This window comes from Microcaecilia unicolor, chromosome 1, assembly GCF_901765095.1.
Source record: "Microcaecilia unicolor chromosome 1, aMicUni1.1, whole genome shotgun sequence".
Lineage (NCBI taxonomy): Eukaryota > Metazoa > Chordata > Amphibia > Gymnophiona > Siphonopidae > Microcaecilia > Microcaecilia unicolor.
In genome coordinates, this window is record NC_044031.1 from 304,515,375 (window position 1) to 304,532,993 (window position 17,619).

General features: G+C 46.8%; 1 protein-coding gene across 1 annotated transcript in view; it reads right to left on the reverse strand.

Annotated features, from left to right (window-relative positions):
- The window catches only part of MEI1 (meiotic double-stranded break formation protein 1), a 669,052-nt gene that overhangs the window by 633,536 nt on the left and 17,897 nt on the right, over positions 1-17,619 (reverse strand). Inside the window, exon 3 of the mRNA XM_030213469.1 lies at positions 11,622-11,672. Within this exon, the coding sequence (XP_030069329.1) occupies positions 11,622-11,672 (51 nt within the window). The remainder of the gene's footprint in view (positions 1-11,621; positions 11,673-17,619) is intronic.

Genomic DNA, 17,619 nt, shown 5'->3' on the forward strand with positions numbered 1-17,619 from the left:
AATAATTCGGTGAAATAGTGGCAGCCAGTGAGAGTCTTTCAGAAGGAGTTTAACATGATCATATTTCTTGTGTCCAGTGATTAACAATGGCTGTGTTTTGGATAATCTGTAAACATCTTTCTCTCATTTTAAGTCCTGTGTAGAGTGCATTGCAATAATCAGCTGAACGATAATCAAGGTGTGAATTAAGATATTTAGAGCAGGAAGATGGAAAAAGGATCATACAGAGCAAATCATTCTGAGCTTGTAAAATGAGCGTTGCACAACAGAAGATATTTTGGGGGCATATATAAGAGAATTATCAATACAAACACCTAAGACTTCTATACTGTCAATAAGTGGGATAGATACAGAGCCTAGGAGAATAGGTGTTGCTAGCGTCTTATTTGTGCAGGCAGTGAATAGCACTGCCTGTGATTTGTCAGGATTAAGAATAAGCTTGCTGTCTTCAATCCAGGATACAATCATGGTAAGTTTGGTATGTCACCTGCAAAAAGAAAGTAAAGTCTAAGGAGTGCGGAAGTGGAGCAACGGTGACAGAAAAAAATATTGAAAAGAGTAGTGAAAAAAATATCGAGCTCCGAGGAACCCCAGAAGCTGAAGATAATGGCATAGAAGAGGAATCAGGAAGGTGAACAGTGTAGGAACGCTCAAAGAGGTAAGAAGAAAGCCAAGCAAGAACGATATTCATCAACTCTGGTAAAGCCAGCCCAGTAAGAGGGTGTGATCAACCATGTCGAATGCAGTAGAAAGATCTATGGACACAAGGATAATTGATTTAGCCTGATTCAAGTGGTAGTGGATATAAGTGGTGAGACCTAGGATGGTTGTTTCTGTGCTATGACGCAGCCTAAAGCCAGTCCAATTCAGATGGGAATTGTCAATGGAGCCTTCACGATGTCAATGCATCCCCAGTATCTGATGCAGCTCTTGAAGCCACAGAGACTGATGCTTCCAATGCCAGTCAAAGGGCCAGACTTCTCAATGCCATAAATCTATTCTTGCTCATTTTCACAGCCTCTTATACCTCGTCTTGAAATCTGTGAGCAGAATTTACAAGAAGAGGGATTATAATTGGGCCCCAGGCACCGTAGGCACCAATCATAAATGTCCATAAGGGACATAGTCCTGCACTAGGTACACTTCTTAAAACTACTGTTAGTTTTTGGGGAATGGCAGAAATAACTGAGGTGAAATCAAATGGTTCAATAGTGAAAAAAGGCCCCAACCAAGTGTCCAAAGCCTAAGGGTACCCAATGAGCCGCAGAAAATAAAAGAATATTTAAGTGTCTGTCTCCAATCAGTGAGGGCAACATTTACTGCCAACAGATTTAAACTGAACTGTTTCTTTCCAGCAAGATCTTTGTATTTAAATCATCTTTAAGATTTCTATTGTTAACTGTTTGAAATATTTAGGTGTATGGGTTGATTCAATTCTGTCTATGACTGTCTATGACTGAACAAGTAAAATGCACAATTCAAAAAGTCTTTAGACTAATTCGAAGAATGCTGGATTTTTTTTATCTCCAGAACTGTAGCAAAGCCTTTGTTATACTTTTATGAGATAATTGTAATGCTCTTTATTTAGGGTTGCCTGCTTATAAGTTACAAGTTTTACAAATTTCTCAGAATGCTGCAGCCCATCTTTTATCAAATCTAACTCGATTTGACCATGTTTCACCAGTCTTAAAAGGATTACACTGGCTTCCCATAGTCTGGAGGATACAGTTTAAAGTTTTGACTTTGATTCATAAGGCTTTGAATGATAATGTTCCTTTGATTTTAGCAAGCTCGCTGAAAATGTATGGATCTGTTCGATCTTTGAGATCCGGAGACAAATTGTTGCTTGATGTCCCATCTTTTTGACATGTTTGGTTGGGTATATATATATCATTCCTCTATATTTTATATAGAGAGGGCTGTTTTATAGAACGCATTATCTGAGGCACTGTGCAAGATGTGCTCTATTATGCAATTTAGAAAACAACTAAAGGCATATATGTTTACTTAAGCATTTGCTGATATTTAGAGGCAGCTGCTATGAGGGAGAATTATTATATTTAACTGATGCATGCATATACTATGTTTTGTTTAGTAATTAATATTAATTTTTGTTAAAATGTTTTTTTTAATTTATGCCAGAACAATTTTAATATGTATGTTGCTTTAGAAACCACCTAGAATCATGAGACAGTGTGGTTTATACATTTTTAAAACGCGAAAGCTACATACCTGTAGAAGGTATTCTCCGAGGACAGCAGGCTGATTGTTCTCACTGATGGGTGACGTCCGCGGCAGCCCCTCCAATCGGAGATCTTCTCTAGCTAAGACGTTTGCTAGCCCTCGCACGCACACCGCACATGCGCGACTGTCTTCCCGCCCGAACTCGCTCGTGTTCGTCAGTCCAGTAAATAGCAGAGACAAAGACAAGGGAAGACACAACTCCAAAGGGGAGGTGGGTGGGTTTGTGAGAACAACCAGCCTGCTGTCCTCGGAGAATACCTTCTACAGGTATGTAGCTTTTGCTTTCTCGGAGGACATGCAGGCTGCTTGTTCTCACTGATGGGGTATCCCTAGCCCCCAGGCTCACTCAAAATAACAAACATAGGTCAATTGGGCCTCGCAACGGAGAGGACATAACTGAGATTGACCTAAACTTATTCAACTAACTGAGAGTGCAGCCTGGAACAGAATAAAAATGCTGTCAGGTCTCTCGGGGAAATGTGAGCCCTTGGGCCACTGTCACGGAGGTGGCAGCAGCAGGCAAAACCACCCAGCAGGAGACAGGCAACCCTAAGACGGGCTGAAGTAGACAGGACTGGAGTGGCTGGGCTGGAGCTGAAGAGGAAAGCAACAAGGAATCCAGGAACAACGTCCTACAGCAGGGTTCAGGCTAGAGAAGCAGGATACAGGATACTCAATACAGGCTTCTCCCACAGGATTCGGGAAACTGGCACAGCTTGACTGGATCCGGGTTCACCCAAACACTAGGCAGGCAGGGTGTCCATGGAAGCTTAGCTTGATAGGAAGAGGACACAGGAGCTACATACAAGCTAAGCTCAAGGGAATGGGAATGACAGATTCGCTTGCCAGAGGAAGGGTTAGACTGGAGCTACAGTAGCTAACAGATAGAAAGGAGAGAAATGGCTGCAGCATCAGCCGCTAACCAACCTCAGACAGGGAGCAGAGCCACTGCACAGGGATAACAGAAAGGCAAGAAGCCCACAGAGAATAATATACACAGAAAGGCTGAAAGCCTACAGGTCAGAGAGATACACCCAGAAAGGCTAGAAGCCCACAGAAAGGCTGGAAACCCCCAGGCCGCAGTAATACACCCAGAAGGCCTGGAAGCCCACAGATAAAGGGATATACACAGATAGACTGGAGGCCCTCAGAGCAATGGGCACAGAAGAGCTGGAAGCCCACAGAGCAATAGGCACAGAAGAGCTGGAAGCCCACAGAGCAATAAACACAGAAGAGATGGAAGCCCACAGAGCAATAAACACAGAAGGGCTGAAAGCCCACAGAGCAATAATACCCAGAGCAGGAAAGCAAGAAGCCCACAGGTAAGTAATAGACTAGGCAAAAAGCCTACGAGCAATAATACCCTGAGCCAGAAGGCAAGGCCCACAGGTGATAGTAACTAGCAAAGCAGAAGGGATGGAAGCCCACAAGAAAAGACAAGGAAAGCTAACTGTGCAGACAGCACACTAACCTTGGGACCTAAGGCACTGCGTAGGCATTGGCAATGCAAAGGCACTGAAGACTAGAACACCAGTTCCTTAAGAAGGCCCTGACAGATGAGGTCACCCCTTCAGGCCACAGGCAGGGAGCATACAGAAGCCCAGAGAGACCTAACCCACACAGGTGTAGTCTAGTGAGGTAATTAGTGTCAAGCTGGAAGCAGCCAGCCCACCCAGCCTGAGACAGAGCTGCCTCAGGAACAGCCCACTGCAGTACAGAGAGGCCCAATACACACAAGTGTAGCGTAGTGAAGCAATTAGAGCAGCCAGCCCACAGAGACAGAGATAGAGCTAACTCAGGAACAGTATACTGAGGCACAGAGAGGTTAAACCCACACAGGTGCAGTATACTGAGGCAATCAGCACCATGCTGGAAGTGGCCAGCACCCAGAGACAGAAACAGAGCCAACTCAGAAGTAGACAGAAACCAGCATAGATACTGATTCCCAGAAATAGGGTAAGTCTGAGGGTGGTCACGACCACAGACGTGAAAAAATGGGCCTAGGGGGGTGGAGTTGGATTCTAAACCCCGAACAGATTCTGCAGCACCAACTGCCCGAACCGACTGTCGCGTCGGGTATCCTGCTGCAGGCAGTAATGCGATGTGAATGTGTGGACAGATGACCACATCGCAGCCTTGCAAATCTCTTCGATAGTGGCTGACTTCAAGTGGGCCACTGACGCTGCCATATCTCGAACACTATGAGCCGTGACATGACCCTCAAGAGTCAGCCCAGACTGAGCATAAGCGAAGGAGATGCAATCTGCTAGCCAATTAGAAATGGTGCGTTTCCCGACAGCCACTCCCCTCCTGTTGGGATCAAAAGAAACAAACAATTGGGCAGACTGTCTGTGGGGCTGTGTCTGCTCCAGATAGAAGGCCAATGCTCTCTTGCAGTCCAACGTGTGCAGTTGACGTTCAGCAGGGCGGGTATGCGGACGGGGGAAGAATGTTGGCAAGACAATTGACTGGTTCAGATGGAACTCTGACACCACCTTTGGCAAGAACTTAGGGTGAGTGCGGAGGACTACTCTATTATGATGAAATTTGGTATAAGGAGCATGAGCTACTAGGGCTTGAAGCTCACTGACTCTATGAGCTGAAGTGACTGCCACCAAGAAAATGACCATCCAGGTCAAGTACTTCAAATGGCAGGAATCCAGTGGCTCGAAAGGGGGTTTCATCAGCTGGGTGAGAACGACATTGAGATCCCATGACATTGTAGGAGGTTTGATGGGGGGCTTTGACAAAAGCAAACCTCTCATGGATCGAACAACTAAAGGCTGTCCCGAGATCGGCTTACCTTCCACACGGTAATAGTATGCACTAATCGCACTAAGATGAACTCTTACAGAGTTGGTCTTAAGACCAGACTCGTGCAGAAGGTATTCAAGCAGGGCCTGTGTAGGACAAGAGCGAGGATCTAGGGCCTTGCTGTCACACCAGACGGCAAACCTCCGCCATAGAAAGAAGTAACTCTTCTTAGTGGAATCTTTCCTGGAAGCAAGCAAGACTCTGGAGACACCCTCTGAGAGACCCAAGGAGGCAAAATCTACGCTCTCAACATCCAGGCCGTGAGAGCCAGGGACCGGAGGTTGGGATGCAGAAGTGCCCCCTCGTTCTGAGTAATGAGGGTCGAAAAACACTCCAATCTCCACGGTTCTTCGAAAGACCAGAAGAAGAGGGAGCCAAAAGGGAGCGATCAGGATCATGGTGCCTCGATCCTGCTTGAGTTTCAGCAAAGTCTTCCCCACCAAAGGTATGGGAGGATAGGCATACAGGAGGCCCTCCCCCCAATGCAGGAGGAAGGCATCCGATGCTAGTCTGCTGTGGGCCTGAAGTCTGGAACAGAATTGAGGGACCTTGTGATTGACTTCAGCGGCGAAGAGATCCACCAAGGGGGTGCCCCACACTTGAAAGATCTCGCATACCACTCGGGAATTGAGTGACCACTTGTGAGGTTGCATGATCCTGCTCAATCTGTCGGCCAGACTGTTGTTGACGCCTGCCAGATACGTGGCTTGAAGAAACATGCCGTTCCGGCGAGCCCAAAGACACATTCTGACTGCCTCCCGACACAGGGGGCGAGATCCGGTGCCCCCCTGCTTGTTGATGTAGTACATGGCAACCTGATTGTCCGTCTGAATTTGAATAATTTGATGGGACAGCCGATCTCTGAAGGCCTTTAGAGCGTTCCAGACCGCTCGTAACTCCAGGAGGTTGATCTGTAAACCGTTCTCCTGAAGGGACCAACTCCCTTGGGTGTGAAGTCCATCAACATGAGCTCCCCACCCCAGGAGAGACGCATCCATCGTCAGCACCTTTTGAGGCTGAGGAATTTGGAAAGGACGTCCCAGAGTCAAATTGGACCGAATTGTCCACCAATGAAGGGAGTGAACAAAACTCGTGGACAGCAGGACTACGTCCTCTAGGTCCCCAGCAGCTTGGTACCACTGAGACGCTAGGGTCCATTGAGCTGATCTCATGTGGAGGCGGGCCAGGGGAGTCACATGAACTGTGGAGGCCATGTGGCCGAGCAATCTCAACATCTGCCGAGCTGTGATCTGCTGAGACGCTCGTACCCAAGAAACAAGGGACAGAAGATTGTCGGCCCTCACTTCCGGGAGATAGGCACGAGCTGTCTGAGAATCCAGCACAGCCCCTATGAATTCAAGTTTCTGAACAGGAAGAAGGTGAGACTTTGAATAATTTATCACAAATCCTAGTAGCTCCAGGAGTCGAATAGTCATCTGCATGGACTGTAGAGCTCCTGCCTGGGAAGTGTTCTTCACCAGCCAATCATCGAGGTAAGGGAACACGTGCACTCCCAGTCTGTGTAGAGATGCCACTACTACAGCCAGGCACTTTGTGAACACCCTGGACGCAGAGGCGAGACCAAAGGGTAGCACACAATATTGAAAGTGCCGTGCTCCCAGACGGAATCGAAGATACTGTCTGTGGGCTGGCAGTATCGGGATATGAGTGTAAGCATCCTTTAAGTCCAGAGAGCATAGCCAATCGTTTTCCTGAATCATGGGAAGAAGGGTGCCCAGGGAAAGCATCCTGAACTTTTCTCAGACCAGATATTTGTTCAGGGCCCTTAGGTCTAGGATGGGACGCATGCCCCCTGTTTTCTTTTCCACAAGGAAGTACCTGGAATAGAATCCCAGCCCTTCCTGCCCCGGTGGCACGGGCTCGACCACATTGGCGCTGAGAAGGGCGGAGAGTTCCTCTGCAAGTACCTGCTTGTGCTGGAAGCTGAAGGATTGAGCTCCCGGTGGGCAATTTGGAGACTTGGAAACCAAATTGAGGGAGTATCCTAGCCGGACTATTTGAAGAACCCACTGGTCGGAGGTTATGAGAGGCCACCTTTGGTGAAAAAATTTTAACCTCCCCCCGACCGGCAGATCGTCCGGCACAGACACTTTGATTTCGGCTATGCTCTGCTGGAGCCAGTCAAAAGCCCGTCCCTTGCTTTTGCTGGGGAGCCGCAGGGGCCTACTGAGTCGCACACTGTTGACAAGAACGAGCGCGCTGGGGCTTGGCCTGGGCATCAGGCTGGTGAGAGGGAGGATTGTACCTACATCTATTAGAAGAATAGGTAACAGTCCTTCTTCTGCCATAAAAACGTCTACCAGTTGAGGTAGATGCTGAAGGCGCCCGGCGGGAGAATTTGTCGAAAGCGGTGTCCCGCTGGTGGAGCTGCTCTACCACCTGTTTGACCTTTTCACCAAAAATATTATCCCCCCGGCAAGAGGAATTCGCAATCCGCTGCTGAATCCTATTTTCCAGGTCGGAGGCACGCAGCCATGAGAGTCTGCGCAACACCACACCTTGAGCAGCGGCTCTGGACGCGACATCAAAAGTATCGTAAACACCCCTGGCCAGGAATTTACGACATGCCTTCAGCTGCCTGACCACCTGCTGAAAAGGCTTGGCCTGCTCAGAAGGGAGCTTATCCACCAAGTCCGCCAACTGCCACACATTGTTCCGCATATGAATGCTCGTGTATTTATTTATTTATTTGCATTTGTATCCCACATTTTCCCACCTATTTGCGGGCTCAGTGTGGCTTACAATACATTGTAAATGATGGAAGTGCAATTGGTTGCAGTACAATTATGGGTTACATTGTGAAGAGTTATATAAGACAGAGTAAATTCAGGATATTATTAGGGGATAGAACAGTGTAGAGCTGATAAGACTGGATTTTGGCTACGAGCATTGAGGAATGGTAGGCCTTCCTCCCAAAAGAATCCAAGGTTTTACAGTCTCTGCCCGAGGGCGCCGAAGCATACTCCCTAGAACTCTTGACCTTCTTAAGGGCCAGATTCACAACCCCAGAGTCGTGAGGCAACTGAGTCCGCATCAACTCAGGGTCCCCATGGATCCGATACTGGGACTCGATCTTCTTGGGAATGTGGGGATTAGTTAGCGGCTTTGCCCAGTTCTCCAGCAGAGTCTTCTTAAAGACATGATGCATAGGTACTGTGGACGATTCCTTAGGTGGCGAAGGATAGTCCAAAAGCTCAAACATTTCAGCCCTTGGCTCATCCTCCGTAACCACAAGGAAGGGAATTGCCGTAGACATTTCCCGGACAAAGGCCGCGAAAGATAGACTCTCCGGAGGAGAATGCTGTCTTTCAGGGGAGGGTGTGGGATCAGAAGGAAGACCGCCAGACTCCTCATCTGAGAAATATCTGACGTCTTCCTCTGCCTCCCACGAGGCCTCACCATCGGTGTCGGACACTAGATCATGAACCTGTGTTCGAAGCCGTGCTCGCCTCGACTCCGCAGACACATGGCCACGGTGGGAATGTCGAGAAGTAGACTCCCGCATCGGCGGCAATGAAGCTCCCTCCATCAATGTCGTCGGAGAGTCTGCTTGGGAGGCAGCCGACGTGGGTACCGCCAGCGGTACCAGCACCGGAGACCTCACGACGGGCAAGGGGCCAGCCATCACCTCACTTGACGGCACCGGCGGCGCAAGCACCCCCGGTACTGGAGAACAGCGCAACAGCTCCTCCAGGATCCCTGGAAGGATGGCCCTGAGGCTCTCGCTTAGAGCGGCTGTCGAGGAAGGCTGGGAGTCCGGTACAGGTGACGAACTCAGAATCTGCTCGGGGCGCGGAGGCGGTACCGGGCTGTCCAGGGTAGAGTGCATCGACACCTCCTGAATGGAGGGTGAGTGGTCCTCCTGGCGTCGATGCCTAGTGGGTGCCAACTCCCTCAGCAACCCAGAGCTCTCGGTACCACGACGGGAAGGTGACCGGTGTCGATGCTTCTTTGCCTTCACACGAAGCATGTCACCGGAACCTCCCGGTACCGACGAGGACGTCGAATCCAAGCGCCTCTTCCTTGGGGCCGGGTCCAAAGAAGGTTGGTCCCGGGGGGGGGGGGGGGGGAGCTGTACCGCAGGAGCCCTCAAGGCAGGGGGAGACCTACTCGAGGGCTCACCGCCACCAGCAGGGGAATGGACAGCCCTCACCTGCACTCCGGACGAAGAGGCACCCTCCGACGACATCAGTACCAACAATGATCTCGGTACCGTAGACGCTGGAGCACCAGTCGATGACCTCGGTACCGCCAACGTCGATGCACCAGCCGATAACCTCGATACTGAGACCGTCGAAACACCAGGCGAGGCCCTGAACAGAACGTTCCACTGGGCCAATCTCGCCGCCTGAGTTCTCTTTTTCAACGAACAACAGAGTACAGGCCTGAGGATGGTGCCCAGCCCCCAGACACTGAAGGCACGAAGTGTGCCTATCAGTGAGCGAGATAGCCCGGTTGCACTGGGTGCACTTCTTGAAGCCGCTGGGAGGCTTCGATGACATGGGCGGAAAAATCATGCCGGCGAAATCAAAATTTGCGATGATGGCAAAGGCACCAAAAATAAAATGGGAGAAAAACCCATACGGGCGGCCAACAGGGCCGCTACCGAAAGCGAAAGGAAACTTGTACGGGAAAAACAACTCGAAAATAAAGAAAAGTTTTCTTTTTTTTTTTTTTTTTAAGAACACGCGAACTAGAAAATAAAGAAAACTTCCGAAACGGAAGGACACAAGAAAGCGCGAGGGTCTCCTCAGGGCTCAGAACGACGGTAAACACAGCCGTCCCGAGTGTGGAAAAAAGAAGACTAACGAACACGAGCGAGTTCAGGCAGGAAGACGGTCGTGCATGCGCGGTGTGCGTGCGCACGAGGGCTAGCGAACGTCTTTGCTAAAGAAGATCTCCGATTGGAGGGGCTGCCGCGGACGTCACCCATCAGTGAGAACAAGCAGCCTGCTTGTCCTTGGAGAATAAATACATATAAGTACCGAAAAATCTAACTAATGCAAGAAAAGGAGGAAAAGAGAGAGAGAGAACACTGGCCCCACAAAGCACTTATATGCTAGATAAGAATAGCAAACAAAACAATCATGTGAGGAAAAAATGGCAAAGACATGAGCTCTGTGGGAGAAAAAGAGAAATGCATCCACACTGCTCCACAGAAATGACAAAACTAATCTCGTCCAGCGCAGTGATGGCAGGCATGAAGGTGCATGAATATGTGGTGAGCCACTCTAACAGTCTTCTGGAATAATCTCTGGGGAATGACTCTCACACTGGTCTCCATTAGATGACATCACCAATCAGTCATAATCACTGCATTCTACTTGTTCTCAGAGAACTACAGGCGCACAGTTATGAGATTGCCTTTTTTGTGTGCATATCCTCTTATACACTAGAATCCTGCACTTGAGTGAACACAATTGAATCTGCTTCAGTTCTGCATTGGAAGCCTCATTGCCCAGAAGAATCTGAGACACTGTGCTTGATGGCACCAAAGTTACATTTGCACACGAAAGTCAACACTCTGTTTCTGCTCTTATGAGTGACGTCTGCACAAGAAGTATGCTAAGACATTTAACAAACACTGATGGCACAAGAAAAAGAAGTTGCAGTTGTTTGCATTTATATATGGCACCATTTTGGAGCTTTGAAAGAGCTTTGTTTCACATTCATTTGACAGAGTGGAAAAAACAAATTTGAGGGAACTGAAAAGAGTGCCATACATGGGAAGAGCCATACATGCTCAGAACTTACGCTCAGTGCTCTAAGAGAACTGTTCCATCCCATCACCATCCAATGATGTCACCCATTTGTGTGCTTGATTCAATCCTGCCTTTTAATGGAGAATACAAGTGCACTTTGAAGGACAGCCCAAACCACATCCATAATGTGCCTCCTTGAAATTCTGCACCTTTTTTAAAATCGCTAATTATATGTACATGCCAATTAACATCCGTAAAGGGAATGGGACTTGATATACTGCCTTTCTGTGGTTTTTGCAACTACATTCTAAGTGGTTTACATAGTATATACAGGTACTTATTTGTACCTGTTGTAATGGAGGATTAAGTGACTTGCCCAAAGTCACAAGGAACTGCAGTGGAAATCAAACCCAGTTTCTCAGGATCAAAGTCAGCTGCATTAACCACTACATTACTCCTCCAAACAGCACATAGCTTTTCTAAAGTGCCTCTTAAACCTATGATATCAGGCCATCTTATAATTATTTTAGGTAGGAAGATAATTCATTAGATTTTTCAATTAGAAATGCAAATTGTATATATGTATCTTTCCACCTTTAAAAGCAGTCTTCCTCTGCTGATACTATATATTTGAAGTAATGATTTCCCATATGCAGTCCCTAGCTCACTGACCCCTTTCTTGAGTTTTCTTGTCCCTTCACTCTCTAACACACGCAAGTTCTCTAAACCTGAATAGCATTACCACTGGAAACTAGCTTGCAATGGATGACAAATTCTCAGCATCTATAATAAAGTTAAAACCTTTGAAAGGGAATTGTGCATAGAAACGTTTATCCTTACCATCCACAATCACATCCAAGGCCGCTCCATCTTCCACACTATGTAACATACCTGAAAGAGCCAGAGACATATCAATGTGAATTCTCACAGAAGCGCCACTTCACAGCTGCAGAGAGCACAGGATATTCATTATAGTATTTGCTATAGTTTGGCACAGAGCAGAACAGTAGCTGAAGCTAATGCCATTCATCTAAAGTGCAGATGATAGTGACAGCAACAGTGGAAAAACAGAAACACTAGATCAGGACTGTTCAACCTAGGTCCTCGAGGGCCACAATCCAGTGGTGTTTTCAGGATTTCTCTAATAAATATGTATTATTACACAATTAGTAACCACTAACAGCTCTCAAAATCTATTAAATATGCTTTATTAAACACTTCTTTATACTATTAACAAAATATATCCTATATAATAAAACGCACCTCCAACATTCTGAAGCTGACTGCATGACTGAGGCATTCCTGCTCTCTGTATCCATCTCCTGAATTGTCATCACGTACTTCCGGGTTCGTCACAAGCAGAAGTGACCAACCACACGAGGTTTCTCGGCTTCAGAATGTTGGAGGTGCATTCTATTAAATAGGATTGGTCAGTTCCTTGAAGCACAGCCAGAGCTCAGCGTCCTGCACAGTAACGTTCAGACACCAGAGAGAGAGGGGGGGCCTGACACCAGAGAGAAGGAGGGAGGGGGGCCTGACACCAGAGGGGGGGGGGGGAGGTATCTCTGTCACACACACACAATCTCTCTCACACACACTCTCTCTCTCACAGTCAATGTCTTTCTCTCTCTCACTCTCACACACTGTCTCTCACACACTCTATGTCTCACACTGTATCACATTCACTCTATGTGTCACACAGTCACTCACATACTCTCTTGGTCTCATACACTCAGTCTCACAGAGAGTCTGTGTCTCACACACACTCTCTCTCTCGTACACACTGTATCTGTGTGAAACACACTCTCTCTCTCACACACTCTCACATACGCACTTGCACACACTCTCATTCTCACACACACACTCTCTCACACAGAAACACTCGCACCCAGACTCACTCTCTCTCTCACACACACACTCGCACATTCACTCTCTCTCTCACTCACACACAGTCACTCTCACATACACTCTCTCAAACATACACACTCCAAGGAAAACCTTGCTAGTGCCTGTTTCATTTGTGTCAGAAACGGGCCTTTTTTACTAGTAAAAAATATAAAACGAATAGACTCCTCACTACTCACTATACTTCATTCATACCACACACACTCAACATACCTCTTTAAGGCTCCAGATCAGGACACTTATATTCATACATATACAGCATCAATGTCTCCTCCAGTTTTCATTATGTTGGTAAAAAAAATCAAGTATTTAAGCTGAACAAACAGTCCAACTCAGCGTTCCAAATTCCATCTTCATACCACTGGAAGATTTATAAATCGTTCGTAAGCTGTTATGCAAATTGTTAGTGAACCTTAAAATGGAGTCCCAATCTGTGCACAAGTTTTCAATTCGCCATTGCGTCGCAGTTCTACTTTTTGCAACCCGTTATACAATGAGTTGCCAATCTCAAATGCGTCGCCAGCTATAGCTTACAAAACAGCCCTCTTCCTCGCTTTCGCTGTTACTTGAGCTCAACGTCCTCATGCATACAAGTTGTCAACAATCTTATCAAACCCACCTGATTGACTTCTTTGAGTGGGTGACCAGAGAAATGGATCAAGGGCACATGTTAGACGTGGTCTATTTGGATTTCAACAAAACCTTTGACACGGTTCCTCATGAAAAAAATGAATGAGCTGAAGTTAGGACCCAAAGAGGGGCATTTTCGAAAGGGACATCCATGTTTTGATATGGATGTAATCGCAAAACGTCCCGATCCGGGGGCAGGGAAACTCGTATTTTCGAAACAAGATGGACGTCCATCTTTCATTTTGAAAATACCGTAAGGGACGTCCAAATCCTTAAATTTGGTCATCCCTAGACTTGGTCATTTCTGATTTTCAGCGATAATGGAAACCAAAGACATCCATCTCAGAAATGACCAAATGCAAGCTATTTGGGCATGGGAGGAGCCAGCATTTGTAGTGCACTGGTCCCCCTGACATGCCAGGACACCAACCGGGCACCCTAGGGGGCACTGCAGTGGAATTCATAAATTGCTCCCAGGTACATAGCTCCCTTACCTTGTGTGCTGAGCCCCCCAAAACCCCCCACCCACAACTGTACACCACTACCATAGCCCTTATGGGTAAAGGGGGGCACCTAGATGTGGGTACAGTGGGTTTCTGAGAGCTCGCTGTTTCCTCCACAAACGTAACAGGTAGGGGGGGATGGGCCTGGGTCCGCCTGCCTGAAGTGCACTGCAGTACCCACTAAAACTGCTCCAGGGACCTGCATACTGCTGTGATGAACCTGAGTATGACATCTGAGGCTGGCATAGAGGCTGGCACAAAATATTTTAAAGATATTTTTGAGGCTGGGAGGGGGTTAGTGACCATTGGGGGAGTAAGGGGAAGTCATCCCCGATTCTCTCCGGTGGTCATCTGGTCATTTCGGGCACCTTTTTGTGCCTTGGTCGTAAGAAAAACATGACCAGGTAAAGTCGTCCAAGTGTTTGTCAGGGACATCCTTGTTTCTTTCAATATGGGTCGAGGACGTCCAAGTGTTAGGCATGCCCAAGTCCCGCTTTCACTATGCCTCCGATATGCCCCCTTGAACTTTGGCCGTCCCTGCAACGGAAAGCAGTTGAGGACGTCCAAAATTGGCTTTCTATTATACCGATTTGGACGACCCTGTGAGAAGGATGCCCATCTTCCGATTTATGTCGAAAGATGGGCGTCCTTCTCTTTTGAAAATTAGCCCAATAGTGCTGAACTGGTTTAGAAACTGGTTGACTGACAAGTGACAGAGGGTGATGGTGAAAGGAATTCACTTGGAGGAAAGAAAGTAAGTAGTGGAGTGCATCAAGGATCTGTTTTCAGGCCAATTCCATTCAATATATATGTGATCGACATTGTTGAAGGAAATTTTTATTTTGCAGACAACACGAAGATTTGCAACAGAATGGATACCCTGGAAGGAGTCGACAACAAGAGAAGTGATTTAATAAAATTAAGTCTAATGTTTGGCAGTTATAATTTAATGCGAAGAAATGGAGAGTGATGCACATGGGGAAGGGAAATGGGACTTGATATACTGCCTTTCTGAGGTTTTTGCAACTACATTCAAAGTGGTTTACATATATTCAGGTGCTTATTTTGTACCGGGGCAATGGAGGGTTACGTGACTTGCCCAGAGTCAAAAGGAACTGCAGTGGGAATTGAACTCAGTCCCCCAGGATGAAAGTCCACTGCACTAACCACTAGACTACTCCTCCACTCCACATGGGGTATATAAACTCAAAAGAGAATTTTTTTAAAGTGGGAACTGATAAGTGTTGGAGAATCTTTAGGCAACAAAACAATGTGACAAAGGTGGTGACTGTAGCCATAAGAATGCCAGGTTGTGAAGAGACATTTCCAGTAGTAGAAAGGAGGTATTTATGCCTTTGTACAAGTTGTGGTGGGACCCCATTTGGAGTATTGTGTTCAGTTTTGGAGGCTGTATCGCGCTAAGGACATCAAAATGCTTGAGGCGGTTCAGAGGAAGGCAGCAAAAATGACTGGGGGTTTGTGCATAAGTACATAAGTATTGCCATACTGGGACAGACCAAAGGTCCATCAAGCACAGCATCCTGTCTCCAACAGTGGCCAATCCAGGTCATAAATACCTGGCCAGATCCCAAAAAAGTACAAAACATTTTATACTGCTTATCCCAGAAATAGTGGATTTTCCCCAAGTCCAATTTAACAATGGTCTATGGACTTTTCCTGTAGGAAGCTGTCCAAACCTTTTCTAAACTCATATAGTAACATAGTAACATAGTAGATGACGGCAGAAAAAGACCTGCATGGTCCATCCAGTCTGCCCAACAAGATAAACTCATATATGCTACTTTTTGTGTATTCCTTACCTTGATTTGTACCTGTCCTTTTCAGGGCACAGACCGTGTAATTCTGCCCAACACTATCCCCGCCTCCAGCCACCGGTTCTGCCACCCAATCTCGGCTAAGCTCCTTAGGATCCATTCCTTCTGAATAGGATTACTTTATGCTTGTCCCACGCGTATTTGAATTCCGTTACCGTTTTCATTTCCACCACCTCCCGCGGGAGGGCATTCCAAGCATCCTCTACTCTCTCTGTGAAAAAATACTTCCTGACATTTTTCTTGAGTCTGCCCCGCTTCAATCTCATTTCATGTCCTCTCGTTCTACCTCCTTCGCATCTCCGGAAAAGGTTCGTTTGCGGATTAATACTTTTCAAATATTTGAACGCCTGTATCATATCACCCCTGTTTCTCCTTTCTTCCAGAGTATACATGTTCAGGTCATCAAGTCTCTCCTCATACGTCTTGTAACGCAAATCCCTTACCATTCTCGTAGCTTTTCTTTGCACCGCTTCAATTCTTTTTACATCCTTTGCAAGGTACGGCCTCCAAAACTGAACACAATACTCTAGGTGGGGCCTCACCAACGACTTATACAGGGGCATCAACACCCCCTTTCTTCTGCTGGTCACACCTCTCTCTATACAGCCTAACAACATTCTAGCTACGGCCACCGCCTTGTCACACTGTTTCGTCGCCTTCAGATCCTCAGATACTATCACCCCAAGATCCCTCTCCCCGTCCGTACCTATCAGATTCTCCCCGCCTAACACATACGTCTCCTGAGGATTTCTAGTCCCTAAGTGCATCACTTTGCATTTCTTCGCATCGAATTTTAATTGCCAAACCTTAGACCATTCTTCTAGCTTCCTCAGATCCTTTTTCATGTTTTCCACTCCCTCCCGAGTGTCCACTCTGTTACAGATCTTGGTATCATCTGCAAATAGGCAAACTTTACCTTCTAACCCTTCGGCAATGTCACTCACAAATATATTGAACAGAATCGGTCCCAGCACCGATCCTTGAGGCACACTACTACTCACATTTCCCTCCTCCGAGCGAATTCCATTTACCACCACCCTCTGGCTTCTGTCAGTCAACCAGTTCCTAATCCAGTTCACCACTTCGGGTCCTATCTTCAGCCCATCCAGTTTATTTAAGAGCCTCCTGTGGGGAACCGTGTCAAAAGCTTTGCTGAAATCTAAGTAGATTACGTCTATAGCTTGTCCCTGATTCAATTCTCCTGTCACCCAATCAAAGAATTCAATGAGATTCGTTTGGCACGATTTCCCTTTGGTAAAACCATGTTGTCTCAGATCTTGCAACTTATTGGCTTCCAGGAAATTCATTATCCTTTCCTTCAGCATCGCTTCCATTACTTTTCCAATAATCGAAGTGAGGCTTACTGGCCTGTAGTTTCCAGCTTCTTCCCTATCACCACTCTTGTGAAGAGGGACCACCCCCGCCGTTCTCCAATCCCTCAGAACCTCTCCCGTCTGCAAGGATATATTAAACAAATCTTTAAGAGAACCCGCCAGAATCTCTCTGAGCTCCCTCAATATCCTGGGGTGGATCCCATCCGGTCCCATGGCTTTGTCCACCTTTAGCTTTTCAAGCTGTTCATACACACTCCCTTCTATGAACGGTGCTCTATCCACTTCAATCTCATTTGTACTTTTTGCAGTCCATCGCGGTCTTTCTCCAGGATTTTCTTCTGTGAAAACAGAACAAAAGTATCTATTTAGCAAATTTGCTTTTTCTTCATCATTATCCACATAGCGGTTTGCAGTATCTTTTAGTCTCACAATTCCCTTTTTAATCATTCTCCTTTCACTTATATACCTGAAGAAATTTTTGTCACCCCTCCTTACATTTCTAGCCATTTGTTCTTCCGCTTGCGCTTTCACCAGACATCTCTCTCTCTTGGCTTCTTTCAGTTTCATCCGGTATTCCTCCTCGTGTTCCTTTTCTTGAGTTTTTGTGTATTTCTGGAACACCAACTCTTTA